General features: G+C 39.1%; 1 protein-coding gene across 1 annotated transcript in view; it reads left to right on the top strand.

Moving 5' to 3' along the window:
* STK39 (serine/threonine kinase 39) overlaps positions 1-16420 on the top strand; it is a 264879-nt gene that overhangs the window by 1152 nt on the left and 247307 nt on the right. The window contains exon 2 of the mRNA XM_039855814.1: positions 165-405. Coding sequence (XP_039711748.1) covers positions 165-405 — 241 coding nt within the window. The remainder of the gene's footprint in view (positions 1-164; positions 406-16420) is intronic.

The following is a 16420-nucleotide window of genomic DNA, read 5'->3' as shown; positions in this document are numbered from 1 at the left end:
GCCCTGGGGGACCCTGCCGGCGCAGCCGCGCCTCTGCCCTGCATGCTCCGCGCCTCTGCTCCTCGTCAGCAGCCACACGCCGAGGGTAACGGGGCCACGTAGAAGTCGCGGAGGCGCAGGTTCTTACTCGACGCTGGGAGGATGCTGGCCTTTCTCCCTGACAGCCGCTGCTCCACGCCCGCTGTGCAGCCCGCCTTTCCGCGCCGCCCGGGTACCCGCCTCTCTCAGTGCCAGGGCACGCCGCCTACTGCCCAGCCCGGCCGCCGGGGGAAAGCAGGCGCCCTGGCCTTCTGCCCTGCACCGGGCCGATGCTTGCCTCTGGTCCAGGGCCGAGCTGCGAGAGCGAAACCCGAGGCTGTCGGCGATCCGCTCTGTGTCTTTTGGTGCCTTCTAGTCGGCTCACCAGTATCACCTTATCTTACATTTTTAAAAACCTAGCGAAGTCAAACGGCAAGAAGCCGGAGTTACTTTTCCTTTGGCCGGGCATGTGATGGGCCAGGAGATATGTGTTGGCCTTTTCACTTAGAACATTCCCTATTGGATCATCCAGTTTGAGAGGCTTGTTCAACCCAGTTAGGGAATTCCTCGGGTAAAATGGGCCCTAAGTTTCTTACCTTACTGGCGCTGGGATGGGATGCTGCCTTCCCATATCTCGGTATTTAAGTACAGAGGTGAAAAAGGAATCCAGGATATTTATCGTAAATACTTTTTGCTTTTCATTAAAAAAATTCTCGACCCTTTAAAAAAGTTAAGTCATAAGAATCTCGTGTCTAAATGAGCCTTTATCACTTGCTACGGTGTGAATGAAACTGCAGACATAAGTGAATGAATAAATGAATGAATGAATGAATGATGGGCAGAACAGTAACCTAGGATATAAAAGCTTTGGATAATCTAAAATGACATTCTCTCTATAAAATTCTTTGAAAACCCAGAGCTTTCATAACTTGGCCAGAAGCTCTAAAGGGATGAGTCTTGTTGTCACTGCCTGGATTAAGTAACTTCAAGGGCATCTGAAGGCCTATAGTATTCAATGAAAACCCCCTTAAACCTGGCACATAAGTTCCTTCATCTCTCCACTTTAATTGCCTGCCCTCAACCTGTTTACCCCCTCCAGTATTCTCCTTAACATTAATTGTACCCTGAATAGTCAGCTGTCCTAGGACACATCTGGTCTTCCATTCCTTGCTGCCTTTGCACGGGCTCTTTTGAGTACCACCTATTTTTGTAGTGAATCTCACTCAGCTTCCAATGCTGGCCAGAATGCATGTTCTTGAGGAGCCTTCTGCTTCTCCCCAGGCAAAGTATTGTGATTTCTTCTCTTTTTACATACCTCATAGCATGTAACCCTAAAGTTTTTATTGCTCTGTAAAATCTGAGGACCTACTATATCTCAAGCACTGTGCTAGGTGCTCACGGTAAAGAATATAATAAAAATGGTCTCTGCCCTGAAGGACTTCAGGAATTTATGTAAATGATTTCATAGGCTGTGATGAGTGAGCACTGGGAGAGCACAAAGGAGGGTGTGACTGCCAGGAGAAAGAGAATCAAGATAGTCCACAGAAGACTTTGTATTTAAGTTGGATTTTGAAGTCTGAGTAAGAGTTTATAAGGTGCTTAATTATTTACCTTGCTACCTTCCCTAACCATCTGTGAACTCCAGGATTTATCTTTCTGTCCCCAGCACATAGGGGTGGTCCATAAAAGTTGAATGAGGGTATTCGCCACTTAGTTTTCTGTAGGGTTGGGATCAGAATTTACTTATAATCAATTTTATCTGTTTATTTTGTTAATTATTAGGGCAAAAACACAAACTTCCTTTTGAAAACATAATATTTTGAGTTGACCAATTTTGTGAACTAATAAATAAAATCTTAGTTTAATTGAAGTGATGGTATTAATTGTAGGGCTTTTTTCTGCTCACAGTAACAGGATTGTTAATTATGGTTGGCCAATTTAATAAACATTTTAAAAAGTAATTTAACTGAGGAATTCGAGAACAAATATCTGCTCATTACTTCTACTTGACTTTTGCATGTTTACAGTGTGGAAGAACTTTCTTACATTTTAAATTTATCTCATTTTTCCAACTAAAAGAGATAGCCTGTGCGGAGGCCATGTTGTTGAAAAAATAAATTGTTGGAATAGGATTTTGCAAAGGCCTAATGTTTATAGAAAATTACAAACCCATTCCATTTACTGTTTAATGCTCGTTGAGTAATTAAAAGTGAACTGTGGTTAAGCACTTTTGCTTAAACATTACACTCAGAGTTAGTAGTTCCAACACTGAACCAGTTTGGACACGAATGTGGGTGGACAACCTTTGCCTCTCCCCTCCATACAGTAGGTGTCATCTGATAGGTCTGCAGCATTGGAAACGGTGACCAGCAGGAGGCTCACCTATGCCTGAGCAGAAGGCCAAGGTGTTTTAACTTTCCAGCGTGGCATGGAGCACTTTTTCTTCATTTCCTTCTGGGCAGAGGTTGAGGCCTCAAGATTAGGAGAGAATAGGTGCACTGAAATCCAACCAAAGCAGGTTCAGTTGTTTGACTTCTGTTTCAGAAAAATAAACACGGGATTTTGCAAGTCTAAAAATAAAGTTTTCTCTTTGTTGTGTTGTTCTTGGGTTATAAAAGACCAATGGAGAATTGATAATACTCTCAGGAGTAATCTGGTTCAGAAAATTATACATAACCTGGAAATGTAAAATCTTTCGGCGGGAGCTTTATCCTTAGAGAAGAGTTACTGATGCGAAATTATTAAATTCTTTCTTTTAGCCATCGGTATTCTTGTCTTCGTAGATATCAAATATTTCTGTCTCCTATACAAGTAACTGCCCTTTGGAGGCCTTCTAGCCTGTTTATACTCTTCAGGCTCATTAATCTTTGTTCTCACCTCTTCCCCTCCCTACCGTCTCATCCTCAATTTCCTTCTTTAGAAGTATAAGGGGCACTCACAGATATGCCAACTGAAAAATTAGCTTATTTGTTGGTGATATTAATAGTATTGCTGTGACACCCTATCCCAAGGCCAACAGGTGAATCATGTAAATGTTGACTTGGTCATCTGTAATGGAAGTGAACAATCTCAAGGAGCTTTTCTGTCAAAGAGTGGTAGTCATGGCAATACCTGCCTTTATTTGAATCAGATAAGTCTAGCAAGGGCTGTTATCTTTGCTGATTTTTCTCAATGAAACACTAAATGATGTCATGCCTCGTAGTATGATTTTCTTAGATTTTTTTGCAGGATGAGTTGTTTCACTTTGGTCCTGGGTGGTCATTTAGAATTATCTAAAAGTAACACCTACTTAATTAAGAATTTGATTCCTAGACTCCTAGCCATAGTTTGACCAAGGGACCTCTGAGTACTTTCTTAGTTCTCTTCTCTGAAGCTTTGTTTAACCATTCAGGTGTGTTTTCCCCATGCCCAAGTATAGGCGTATGGCCAGGTTTTCAAGGAGCAACAGCCTTTCCCAGCATGAGATCCGCAGTAGCCCAGAGCTTTGCTCTGTGCTCTCAGAGTTTCTGGGGAGTTCTGTGGTTTAGGGATTAGAACTGGTTTTATAGATATTCTAGAGGGATCTTGAGGACAGTGGGAGCTACACTTGGTCACAGTTGTTTTCGTAGCACCTCAGAGGACCAGAGCACTGAGCGTGTATTCTGGTCTCCCAGACCTTTAAACTGGGCTTGCTTTGCTGTTGCTGTCAGTTTGTTAATTTGGCTTTTGGTTTTGTTATGTTTTTTAAAACCAAAAGAGGCCTTTTGGTTTTCATATCATTTTGCTTTATTTTTTAGTAAAGAGAAAAATGTATATAGATATGTTTCTTTTGTATTTTTTTAAATTATTGTGGTAAAATATACAAATATACATAATATTTACCATTTTAACCATTTTCTAAGTGTACAATTCAGTGCATTAATTACATTCACAACAGAAATGCTCTTTTAAATGTGCTGTTCAAACTACCACATGGGAAAACTCTGCAGGTAAAAAGAAACTTTTGATAGAATTACTAGGAAACTTGCTTTATACATTTGATTTGTGACTGATAACATTATGAAAATTTCCCTGACTCTTATAGTCTGTCGTAGACGACATTTTTGATGGTGTTTGAGAATAAATTAAAACATTGTGAGCTCTGGAATCAGACGGCCTGCTCTATTTCATATCTTGGCAATGGCAGTCACTGGCCTTGCGACCTTGAGCAAATTACTTAGATGTGTCTGCATCCAGTTTCCTCATTTATAACATTGAGATGATAAAAATAAGGTTGTGAGGATTGAGAGAATGTGAAGCACTTAGAATAGCGCCTGGCACAGGGCATGCTCTCAATTAGTCTTAGCCATAACTACTATAAACCTGATTTGCTAATCAGATTCAGGTTATCAGGAGAGAACACACTCTGTGTCTGGGAAGATTTTGAAATACCTTGAAGAGTTTTCTCTGCTTGGTCTCCAGCAGGGAGGAAATGGGGGAGGGAGAAGATGGAGGGGGTAGAGGTTGGGAGGGGGGAGATGAAGCGGGTAGAGGTTGCCTGTTAGTCTCCTTCTTTTGGGTAGCTAGAAGGTGGCTTGTAGGGGGAGTCAGAGGCCCATGATGGATTGGCTTCTTTTCACACCTCTGCACCTCCGTTGTAGGAGGAAGCTGGAGAGGCCTGTGGAGCTCCTGGTGATTTGGACAGCTCAGGGGTTTAGGTGCCAAATGGCCCTCTGACAAGTGGTGAGAGCATCCTGCGGGAAGGTTGCTGGGAGGAACAGCCCATTATGAAAGGCTCTGGGAACAACCTGCTAAGACTGCACTTTTCTTCCACCTCTGAGTTTGCCCTGCGGAGGCTGCCATGCTGGCAGGAAATGCTGCTGACTAAAAGAAATACTCACCATCCCAGTGAGTGAGAGGACAGGGGCATTTGTTTTCAGATAAAGTCATCCCTATTGCTCCCCTATCTCCTTCCTTCTTTGCTTTTCTCTCAGCTTATAAATATTCTCAAGTCTCTTATCTTGAACAACAAAAGAGAACAAAACAAGACACTCTTACCACTCCTTCCTCCTCAAGCTCCTACCTTATCTTCTTGCTTTCAAAGCTAAGCTGTTTGAAAGAACCCCCCATTCCCTTCTCAGTCCAGTGCAATCTGGCTTCTGCCCTTTTGCTGAGAAACCAAAGTTGCAGTCTCCACAATAACTGTGACCCTTCTGTGGCCAGAGCCACTGGACACTGCAGTCCTCTCTTTCTCTTCTTCTCTGCACAATTTGGCACCATCTGTCATTTCTCCGTGTACTTTTCTGCCTGCCCCTGCTCCAGGTTCCACTTCTCTATATGTTAGAAGCTTCACCACCACCTAAAATGCTGAGGGTCTCCCTGATCTTTGGCCTGGTGTGTGGGCCATTCTTTATATGTCTTTGTTTAGATATTCCATAAACTTCATACTCAAAATTAAGCTCATTATGTCTCCACTTTTGCTTCAATCCTAATTCTACTCCTTCGACATTTTCCATCTTTCCTAAGACTCTTGGGTGCAAAACAGAAACATGCGTGGTCATCTGCTTTCCCATCTTCCTCCCTTTCCACATCTGATTGGTCATCAGTCCTAAGTATTCTGCATACTTGATGTCTTCTTTGATCTGTCTCTAACTCTTCTTCTTGGCCATCACCAGTTTAGTTAGGACCCTTATCAATTCTTATTTGGATTATTGTAATAACTTCCCAACCAAGTTCTTTGTCTCCATTTTTGCTTCCACCTCTAGTATGCATTGCTACCAAAGTGATGCTGCTATACCCAAATTTGTATTAGCTACCCCTCAGGCTTAAACACCTTTAGTGGCTCTCTCATCATCCTCAAGATTAACTCTAAGCACAGTGTTTAAGGCCTTTTGGGAATTGCCTCTTGCCTCCCTTTCCAGTCATTTCCATCCTCAGCAAAGACTCCCAGCCAGTAGCAACGTTCTGCATTTGCCGAAATGCTTCATGCTTTCCTAGCCTCTGCTAGGTAGATTTTCCCTCTGCTTAGAAAAGCCTTCCACCACCCTTCCCTTCCATTTTCATCTATCTAACAGAGAGCTCTGTCTTCTTTTAAGTCTCTCCTTTATTGAAGTATGATACGCATGTGGAAAAGTGTACACATCATAAATGCATAGCTTGATGCATGTTCATAAATTGAACACACCCTAATCTGGCTCCCTTTTAAGACTTGGAATACATGATCTCTCTTTACAGAAATAATATCTGCCCCCAAGCCTACTTCCCTTTTGCCTCCTGTTCTGTTGCGTATTTCACTCCCTGGCAGTCCTCACACTATATGAAAATCGTTTGCCTTCTTGCCCATCCTGGAGCTAGATGTTAATTTCTCCTTGAGGACAGCATCTTCTGCCTCCGTACTCTACACCCCACATTAACTACTTGATAAATGTTTTCTGGATGAAAGCCTGAATTCTGGGGACAGATACTCCCTCCCGCCTTGTGGGAGAAGAACATTGCCTGACTTCTAAAAATTTGCTTCCCTGGATCCTGAAGATTTGATCTCGCCTATGGTTAATGATGGTGCTTATTTAGTTGCGTTTGGGCCAATCAGCTTAAAGGGCTCTGTAGAAATTAGCTCATTAATCCTCTCAGATCAGGAGTAAGCACTTTGAGTGCTTCCACTTGCCTGTGCTGTGCAGGTAGGCAGGCAGAGGCCTGGCTTTCCTGAAGTTATCAGACTGCAAGGTGGCCTCTCTGGGTTAAAAGACCTCCAGCTCCTTGCTACAGTTGTGGTGATTTTCTACTTGGTCATTATAAAGCAGGATGGGGAAGTCCCAAAAAGAATTCTCTTTTTTGAATATGTCTATGCTCTCTCTCTCATTTATGTATTTATATATAACCCTCCTTGAAGAGGTCTGTGGGGTCTCTTGCCGTGTAGAAATTGGGACTGCTGGAGAAGATCAGGTGAAACGGCGACAGTGTCAGGACAGTTGGTTTTTAAAGGTTGTTATGGTGACAGGAGTTGCACTTTTATAAATGACGAGGGACCGAGGGTGATAGGATTGGTGTGGTACATGCGAAAACCGTGGAACTGGGTCTTTTTAAGTCAAAATCAATCTAATAGGTGTTATAATTCCTTTTATGGTGTATTATTTGGGGAACTTTTTTTTTCTATTTAAATAGAATTCTCCATGTAATTATGTGAGATTTTACATTCCCCCCAGGACAGCATTGTTTAAATTATACCAAAACAGCTCCGAGATGGTTGAAGTGATTCACGTATTTTAAGTGTTTCTTTTTCCAAATCCGCTATTCATTGGTCGAGTTTTTGCTACTAAAGAAGAATTCAATATATTAATTAAAAAGTCATTTTAGATTTGGCTTAACTGGAAAGCAGAGGAGAAATAGCAGTCCTTTAGAGAATGGATTGGCAGTGCTTTAATTCTAGAATTGATTTAGATAAACACTTTGGAATCTGATGTGAGTAAATGCTGATGTATTTCAAGTTTCTTCTCACTTGCCAAACAGTTATTTGAGAGTACACTCTGGCTTAGCTTTAAGAAACTTCTTGGGTATTGAGGAATTAGATGAATTGACCTTTTAAGCTGATTGTATATTTTGATATATGGGAACACATCATTTTAAGATAGAACCTAAAACATCATTTTAAGATAGATGATTTTACTTCCAAATTTCTTCCTCATAAATGGCTTTTAGTATAACTCTCAGAGGCCTAGTACTGGGGGTACTCATTCATGTCATCCCTTAAGTGAAAATATACATTTTGGTGACATTATTGGGGTTTAGGTTTTCCAACCTTTAGTACCACTAGAGCTATTTACCGGAAAAACTGGTATGGTGGGTAGACATTGATGGCGTTCGTGTGGATTATAGATCTTCATTTGGAGAGTATTTTGGAAGCCAGTGTCTTCACAATTCTGAGACTTCTCACAGTCACTTTATTGACGGTTGAGGGCTTGGAAGAATTTGTGATCTTGTTTTGAACTGGTAGCATCAGTTTGTGTCAGGGTTTATAACAAGGGGTGTTCCAGTTGCTTTCAGTCTTGCCCTATTTAGTTTGGGGATTGAAAATAGATTATATTTTCTAAATTGGTGCCTATTGTAACAGACCAAGCAAAGACTGTGTTGCTTATATTTTAACTTGACTTAACCGGTCCATCTTTCCTCCCTCCTTTCCTTCCTCCCAACCTTCCTTCCTTCCTTTTTCTTCTTTCTTTCCATCTTAATTGGCAGTGTCACCATCTCCTTTGCTTAATTATGAGATGCCTCAAGAAAGCAGGGAAAGAGCGTGCTCATGGGAAGGAATGATAGATCAGCGCTAGCTTTTATGTCAGTTCCTGAGTGAGGAATCGCATAACAACATAGGGTGAATAATGAAATTTAATTTTGGAAGAGACTGAAGAGAAAATCTATTCCTGCTCCTTTGTTTTACAACTGAAGACACTTAACAGCCTAAGCCGAAGTAATTTGCCTGTGGTCCAAAAGTCCTTAGACTCTCAGGCCCATGATTTCTACCTAGTTCACTATTTTTGTCGACTTATATTACACTGATTCCTCATTGTTAGGGAGGAAGAAGTTAGAAGTCTGTTGTCTCAGTGAATTTTATAACTACCATTTTAATAAAGTGAATATATCTGAGACTATAGTTACCATGTAGATATCATATTAAAAGTTTTATTTCTTTAGGGGTGTTAAAATGATCTTTACATATATATATATATATATATTTTTTTTCATTAGGGCATGTTTATCTAACACATAAACCAGATGATATGTAAACATAAAATAGCTTCATTTCAGCTATTGTCTTTGCTTGGTCTGTTACAATAGACTATATTTTTAATCTTTGGTTTTGACCTGTCAAGGAGCTGGAGGGTGTGTGTGTGTGTGTGTGTGTGTGTGTGTTGGAAAGTAAAAGATTGAGGAGCATACGAAGAAAGCATACGAAGTAGATGTGCTTCACGACGGATCATTACCAGAGCAAAGTTTCTGCACTAGAGCCAGGTCCCTTTTGCCAGGCTGATAACTATACCAGCAAGAGCGACAATAGCATTCCTATCAGAGTGTCTAGCTCTACGCTCTCCAGTATGGTAACCACCAGCCACATGTGGTTATTTAAATTAATTGAAATGAAATAAATTCCTGGGGCAAGACGGGCAGAGCACAGGGGATGTTTAGGGCAGTGAAACTATTCTGATATTATAATGGTGGATACATGTCATTATGCATTTGTCATAGACTGTCTGACAGCAAGAGTGAACCCTAATGTAGACTATGGACTTTGGGTGATAATGATATGTCAAGGTAGATTCATCGATTGTAACAAACGTACCACTCTGTGTGTGTTTGTGTGAGAGAGATGTTGATAGTGGGGGAAGCTTTGCGTGTATGGGGGCAGAAGGTGTATGAAAAATCTCTGCCTTCCTCTCAGTTTTGCTATGAACCTAAAACTGCTTTAAATAAAAAATAAACCATTAAAAAAATTAAAACATAGTACCTCAGTTGCACTAGCCATGTTTCAGGTGCTCAGTAGCCAGTTGTGGCTAGTGCAGCTGAGGAACTATATTTTATTTAATTTTAAGTCTGTAATCCACATTATCCAATAAGGTACTTTATTGCATAGTGCAGATACAGACTATTTCCATCACCACAAAAAGTTTTATTAGACAGTGCTGGATGGTAATTTCACAGAAATGTAAAATAAACTTACTAAACGTTATTACGATGGCTGTAAATGGTGTGAGGCCACTTCCTGATAACATGCTAAGGCATTGCCACTGACTTAGAAGGAGACAGGCAATGCTGGCCTGATTAAATATTTTTTCATTTTTACTCTGTGCTCTATTTGAAAACTAATTAATTCATATTTTCAGAGGAACAGTTCCTTTTTGTGTGTGGTGAAACAGATACCCCTGTTGACGTAGGAAGACAGTTTTGAAGCATGAGTTTTTATCTTACCCACTTAACTTATTCTGGGATGTTCTTGTGATTACTGTAAACACGGAGAGCATCCTCTCAAATGAAATCCTGTATTTTCTGAAGTATCAAAATTTTACATTTCGTTAAGAAATCACTTCAGAGTCTTGGGGTTGGTTGTGGTAGACAGAATCACTTCAGTTTATCTTTTATGTTCTGAAGAAGGAACTGACTATTTTTTTTTTTTGATAAAATTTCAAAGAAGTGAAATTAACTCTACTTAGGAAAAAAAATACTGCATCAATTTTAGTCACTTAAACTGTGTGTTTGAATCATAGTCTCTTCTTTTCCCTTAGTTTAAAACATTTTGGTGTTTGAGTACTTAAAGAATTAATGATTTAGCCTAAGTTATATATCACAAAGTAAATAAAACATCCATTGTTATCAAGCCAGTACCTTAATAGAAATTCAAACTCAATAACCACTGTTTGGGGAGGATACCTGCTTTGTTAGGAAAGGGAATTCATGACTGAAGGTTGAAAAAAAATCTTGTAGGGAGATTAACTGGGTTTAATTTGGGGCAATTCAGGAACAGTCTGTACTTTCTCACGTTTAGTGTCCCCAGGGTGACTAGGGCCGTTTTTAAAAGAGAATGCTTTACTATGTAATCCTTTTTTATTTTTTCTTGTAGATGCCCTTTCAAGCCTCTGGAGTCCTAAATTCAGTGCCTGACCTTCAGCAGGGGTTGTTGTGGAAACATTTTTAATATGGTACCCTTCCTGGGCACTTGGGTGGCTGAAATAGGGCGAGGAAAAGTGTTTCTGTGTAGTTTCAAATTATGATCATTAGGACAAACTGAGTATTTTTGGCATAAGGCAAGATGGGGGCTAGCTTATGTATCTTTACTAAAATAATTATTCTCCAGTTGTTTAAAAAGTGACTATCTCTAGGGCTAAGAGATAATGAGCCTCTTAGTTCATCTATAGCCATCTTCCTGTTTCCATAGAAGCAGCAAGACTTTTTAAGGGCTATAATTTCACATCCTCCGCTGTACTGCCCTTCAGAAATAGACAATATAGGCTGCTTTGTTGCTTATATATTTGCTTAAATAGTCATAAAGGCAAAGCGGGGTAACTGATGTGTAGTCACTAGGATAGGTAAAAGTCAGGCATTTGTTTGTGCTTGTGCTTATAGATTATAGTCCATTTAGTCTCCCATCTTAAGAGTGAATTGTTTTCAACTCTTTATTGCTTAAAAATTAAATATTTCTTTGTCTCTTGGAGCTACTTGGAAGCAAGAGAGTGACAAAAATATGAAAGGTGACCTTTATGAGGTATGACTAACTTTAAAATTGATCATATCAGCATTATATATGTGAGTATTGTTTCCTTCAAGGAGACACGATGGGAGGGTGTCTTCTTAGATTTTATAGCTACATTTTATTTTAAATTTAAGAAATTACCCATTTCCATCAGCCCTCCTATGAAGAAATGAGACCAGTTTTCTAATGTGACGTTAATTTGCTCTTAAGGTATTTCTAAAAATGTTTTATGCAGTTGTAGCTCTTTTGGAATAATTACTTAACTTTACAAAATGACCCTAGCCTGAACAGAGCTGTTAGCTGTTTAAAGTCAGTTTTGTTTACTATTATTTTTAATGGATTCTGCATCACTACTTCATGGAAGTAAGGAAATTTATCCAGGACTGTGGTTTGAGATTACAATGAACAGTTTGTCTAGAGGTAGGGATAGCAAAAGAAAAAGCTGTTGGTGGACTGAGATGATGTGTGAGAGAGTCGGGGGTCAGATTCCAAAATCAGATCTGTAAAGCCAGAGACAAGATGAGATCACTGAAAGGCAAATTCTGACACAAGCCAGCGGAAGACCTCAGACTTGAGCAGGAGTGAATAAGAAAGAAATTAGGGGCATATCCAAGTTTAAAGTTTGCAGGGATTCAGCAAGGGGTTAAGGCAAGAAGGGACAATGTAATTTTTCCCAGAAGGTTTCAGTGGCAGCATCTTATTAAAGTGGGCACCTCATTTGAAGCTTTGCCTTCAAGGGTGCCTTTGACAAATGGAAAGCCTGAGTTTTCTGAGTATGGATTCTGATGGTCTCTGTATCAGCTATACATAGCTGTGTAACAAATCACCCCCAAATTTAGCGGCTCAAAAGAACAACCATTCTATTTGCTTACAATTCTGTGGGTTGGCAGTTTGGGCTTGGCTGGGCTAGACAGTTCTGGTGGTCTTGCCGAGGGCCAGTCTATGGCCAGCTGGGCTGTGTGACCAATTTTAAAATGGTCTCACTTGTGTGCATGGTGGGTGGTACTGGCTGTTGGATGGCCTCTCATTCCACTGATTCCTCGTTATCAAGGATGCTTGCCTGTACTATATCCCTTGCCTGTAGCAGTGTTCCAAGATAGCTGAAGTTGAGTTGCAAGGACTCTCGAGGCCTAGGCTTGGTAGTCACATAGTGCCACTCTGCCTCATTCAGTCGGTCAGAGCAAATCACAAGGCCAGCTCAGATTTAAGGGAAATTGATTTCCCTACTTGTTGGGAGGAGCAGTAAAATCACATGGCAAAGGGACATGTTTACAGAGGTGGGAGGAGTTCTCATTGCCATCTTTGCAAACTGTCTACCACAGCAGCTTTATTTAGCTCAATGGTGATGAATATACAGTGTTTGTCATTCATTTAACTTTTTTTTTCAACTTCTGGGGGAGCTAAATACCCAATGATCTTCACCCTGGTTGTTGTAGTGTGGTTGATTTTAGGTTTTGTAAATGAATTTGCTGTGTGAACCTATCTATCAGAATGATTTTTGCTCGAAAAGTGACTTTAGAAATGAATAGCTAGCTAAAAAAAATCTAAAGATGTCGATTCTTATGTGACATTTGCAGGGCAGAGGGGTGTGTGTGTGTGTGTGTGTGTGTGTGTGTGTGTGTGTGGTGCTGATCCTTTTTAGCCTTGGGGTGTTTTATTTCAGACTGACCTTAAAACTCAACACTACATTTAAAATATAGATTTTTTGCATGCGTATGTAATTATTTCTCCTGCCACCTAGAAGTCAGTGAACTAGATCTATCACAGCCCTAAAAAATAACATGTTGTCTATGCATCATCTCTCAATTTAAGGGTAGATTGTTGCTTAGACAATCTTGAACATTACTTTGAAGTCATTCCAGCAGTATTTTACTGCCATTTTGATAGTCAGTTTTTAAAAAGGACTTGCCTGCCTATTAGAGTGAAATGATGAGAAACCTGGTAATAGACATTGACAGAATTTACCCATTTTCTTTAGTTTATCATATACTAGTGGCAGAAATAGTAAAAAGATGAGGAATGTGCTGTATACATTGATTAAATTGCAAGTTTCTGGTAAAAACCATATCATAAAATACATGCTTTTAGATTTGAGGAGAGAGTCGAGTGTTATCTTTATAAATTTACAGATTTAAATGCTAAGTGACTTGCTGTTTATTCCAAAAGGGAGATAGATCTACATGTGAGTTAGAATTGTGGAGTGTCCTCTCTGTGGTTGACCAGTGCCTCTTTCTTACGTGAAGAAGAACGACTGAGAAAAGGGTGTTACGTAGACCCTTGAATTATTGAAAAAAAACTCAAGCTTATTTATTTTAAACTTACCAAATATTTACAAGTAATAATAAATGACCATTATAGAAAATTTTTATCATACAGATGAGTAAAAAGGGGAAAAAGTCACCAGTTACCTCATCAAGGCTAGATTAGATACTGTTTGAATTTTGGTTTAGGAATGTTAAGTTTAAGTGGGATAAGACTTAAAAAAAAATAAATTTATATTTTTGGAAATTGAGACTTTTTAGCATTCCCAGTACTTTCACGTTTAATTTGTTTGGAGTAAGAAAAATAAACCAGTCTTAAACTAATACTTGCTTGGCAAAAGTGATTTGTTTCTTGAGAACTTGGTACACACTGAGAGTCAGGCATACGTTATGATTACTGGAAGAGTATGCATGTGTGTTTTTCTTATACTTAAATGTTTGCAGAATCCTAGAATACATTTATATTCTAATCTTAATGCCTATGTTACAATTTAGTATTACAAGGATCTGTTGGACTTTGCCTTTGTCCTCTGGGTGCTGTGGATCACCTTATTCTGATATTTGGTACTTTGGTGATTGGAAGTGAAAACATTTTATAGAAAGTTCTGGGAAAGGGTGATGTTAAGAGTAGGTAACTTTCTCATTGTTTGTGGATGTGTTTGAGCTCAGTAGTGATTGAGATTTCACACTGACCTTTCATATAAAACCTAGAACTGGCAGTGGTGTAATTTTTCTAGGTTGGTTAAATATGTGATATCTTTTTGTAGAACTGGCTGTTGATTTCATGGGCATGTGGGAGAAATGAATCTCTATGAATTTAATTCGCTAATCTGAATGTTGAATTTTTTTGTCTTTTAAATTTGAAGGATTTCATAGCATTTTAAACAAAATAACTATTGACATAACTAGTCGTTATTTAAAAAGTTTGTAAGCTACAAAGATGTAAATACTTTCATATCAAGTAGGTGAAAATAAAAACCCTTAATTTTCATTTCCCAGAGATTCTCATATGGTGATTTTGTTATGTATCATTCCAGATGTTTCTCTGTGTGTGTGTGTGTATGTGTGTGCGCGTGCACGTGTGTGTGTAGATTTTTCCAAGATGTAATTATTATATATGTAATCTGGTAACTATGCATGTTATTCTTCAACCTAATAAATTTCACTTCTACAAAGTAATATATATTACATGTATGTTTTACTTCTTTGTATTTTCTGAATATATTTGTAGTAAAATATACACGTCATACATGTTCACAGCTGTCATTCTAGGTCATTTCTCATAGATGTACCTCATTTAAAAATATGCCTGTTTATTTCTATTCTGGGTCCATTTCTGTTCCGTGGATGTACTTTATTTAACTAACTCTTCATTTATTTATTGGTTGTCTCCAGGTTTTCATATTTACGTAGGATGATATCCAGCAATGGGATTGCAGAGACAAATGATATTGCATTGGTACTTTTGATAAATAATGTGAAAACTTCCTCCAATTCTTTTGCTAATTAATTGGTTTCTTAGTTGCTCCCATTTCTGCCTTAAAGGTAGAAGAGAGTTAGACTGAGAAGGTATCTTGTCTTATCCCCTACTTGACCCAGACCTGAAATATCTAAGACCAGGAGGAGAAAATGGTAGATGGGGAGGGTGGTGAAGGACTGGAAAAGAGAAAAATCAGGAAACAGCAGTTGCATCATTTTATGGGCTAAAAAATGAAATGTTGTAAAGTTTAATACTATGAACAAATTTATGGAAAGGTTTTTCTGAATTGGTGAAAAGTCTAGTATGGAATGTAACAAAATTGATGAGTATATCCTTTGTGTTACAAGGACCAGAGACTCACTAAAATTACTCTCAAGTAATAGAGCATTATTTATAAAGATCCATGTGGGACAAGGGAGACAGGAATCTCATCTTTAATCCCAGGCTTTATAGCAGTCCAGGAAAAACCAAGTATCCAGGTCTTTGCGAATTGTAGTTAAATGTGTTCTCATAAACCCTGGATGCAAACAGGTCCTCAGCAATAGGAGTTTTTGGATCCTCACTTCTGGGTCCTCTAATCTTGGTGTGATTTAGCCAGTCAGCGTGCATCTGCTTTTGTTCATGGCTCCCTAACTGTTCATCTCTTCTCTGTCCTGTTGTTTCTGCTGAGTCAGAATTTTGCCTTTTCTCTTCCTCTTTCCATTTTAGCCATAGCTCTGGATGCTAATTGCCAGATTCTCTATTTATTTCTCAATTTTAATCCCACAGATTGAGAATCCAGTTTCTACCAGGATCTCTGCATAAGACACCTGCCAACCTATGCTGCCCTACCTGGTGCTCTCCTCCGATAAGGATTGATAAGGGTGTAATATTGGAAGCTCCTTACTGAGAAGGGAACTTGGGTATTGTGGCAGGTACCATGAGTTAGTATTTAAGTAACATTACCCTTAGGTAAGGGACCTATCCAAAATGTAATCCTGATTAATGTGCTTTGTTGTTAAAAATATATATACTTATGATGTCCTTAAAAAGCAGTTTATTCTTTTAAGTCAGTAAATACTTACCTAGGAAGCAGCTTCCCCTTTTCCGTATGGAGTGTAGATTGAGAAAACTTGTGCTTCGTCTCAGTTGGAAATTGTCTTCAGTTCTGAAATACTGATGCCTGGATCATGAAATATGGTCATGCCTTTTCTGCTGGACTTGAAAGTACTGTGAAATAGTTCTTGTTTACGTAATGACAGTGAAGTTCTGAAAAATATACCCGGAACCTGATACTGTGGGAACAACTCATTTTCCTATGTGAGTAGTTTTTATCTCAGATGTATCTTCTCCATGTATATTGGGGAGCGTATCTGGTTGTCCCTAATTTTATTAGATGTTTGGCTCTCCAGTGTTTGAGATGAAAGGTTGTTAATATTTCTCTGGAAGATTTCTCTAAGTTGCTTTATTTTTTTTTTCCTGAGGGTC

This window comes from Pteropus medius, unplaced genomic scaffold (assembly GCF_902729225.1).
Source record: "Pteropus medius unplaced genomic scaffold, Ma_sr-lr_union100, whole genome shotgun sequence".
Classification (NCBI taxonomy): domain Eukaryota; kingdom Metazoa; phylum Chordata; class Mammalia; order Chiroptera; family Pteropodidae; genus Pteropus; species Pteropus medius.
The sequence above is the reverse complement of the archived record's forward strand: the minus strand, read 5'-3'. Positions and strand labels throughout refer to the sequence as shown.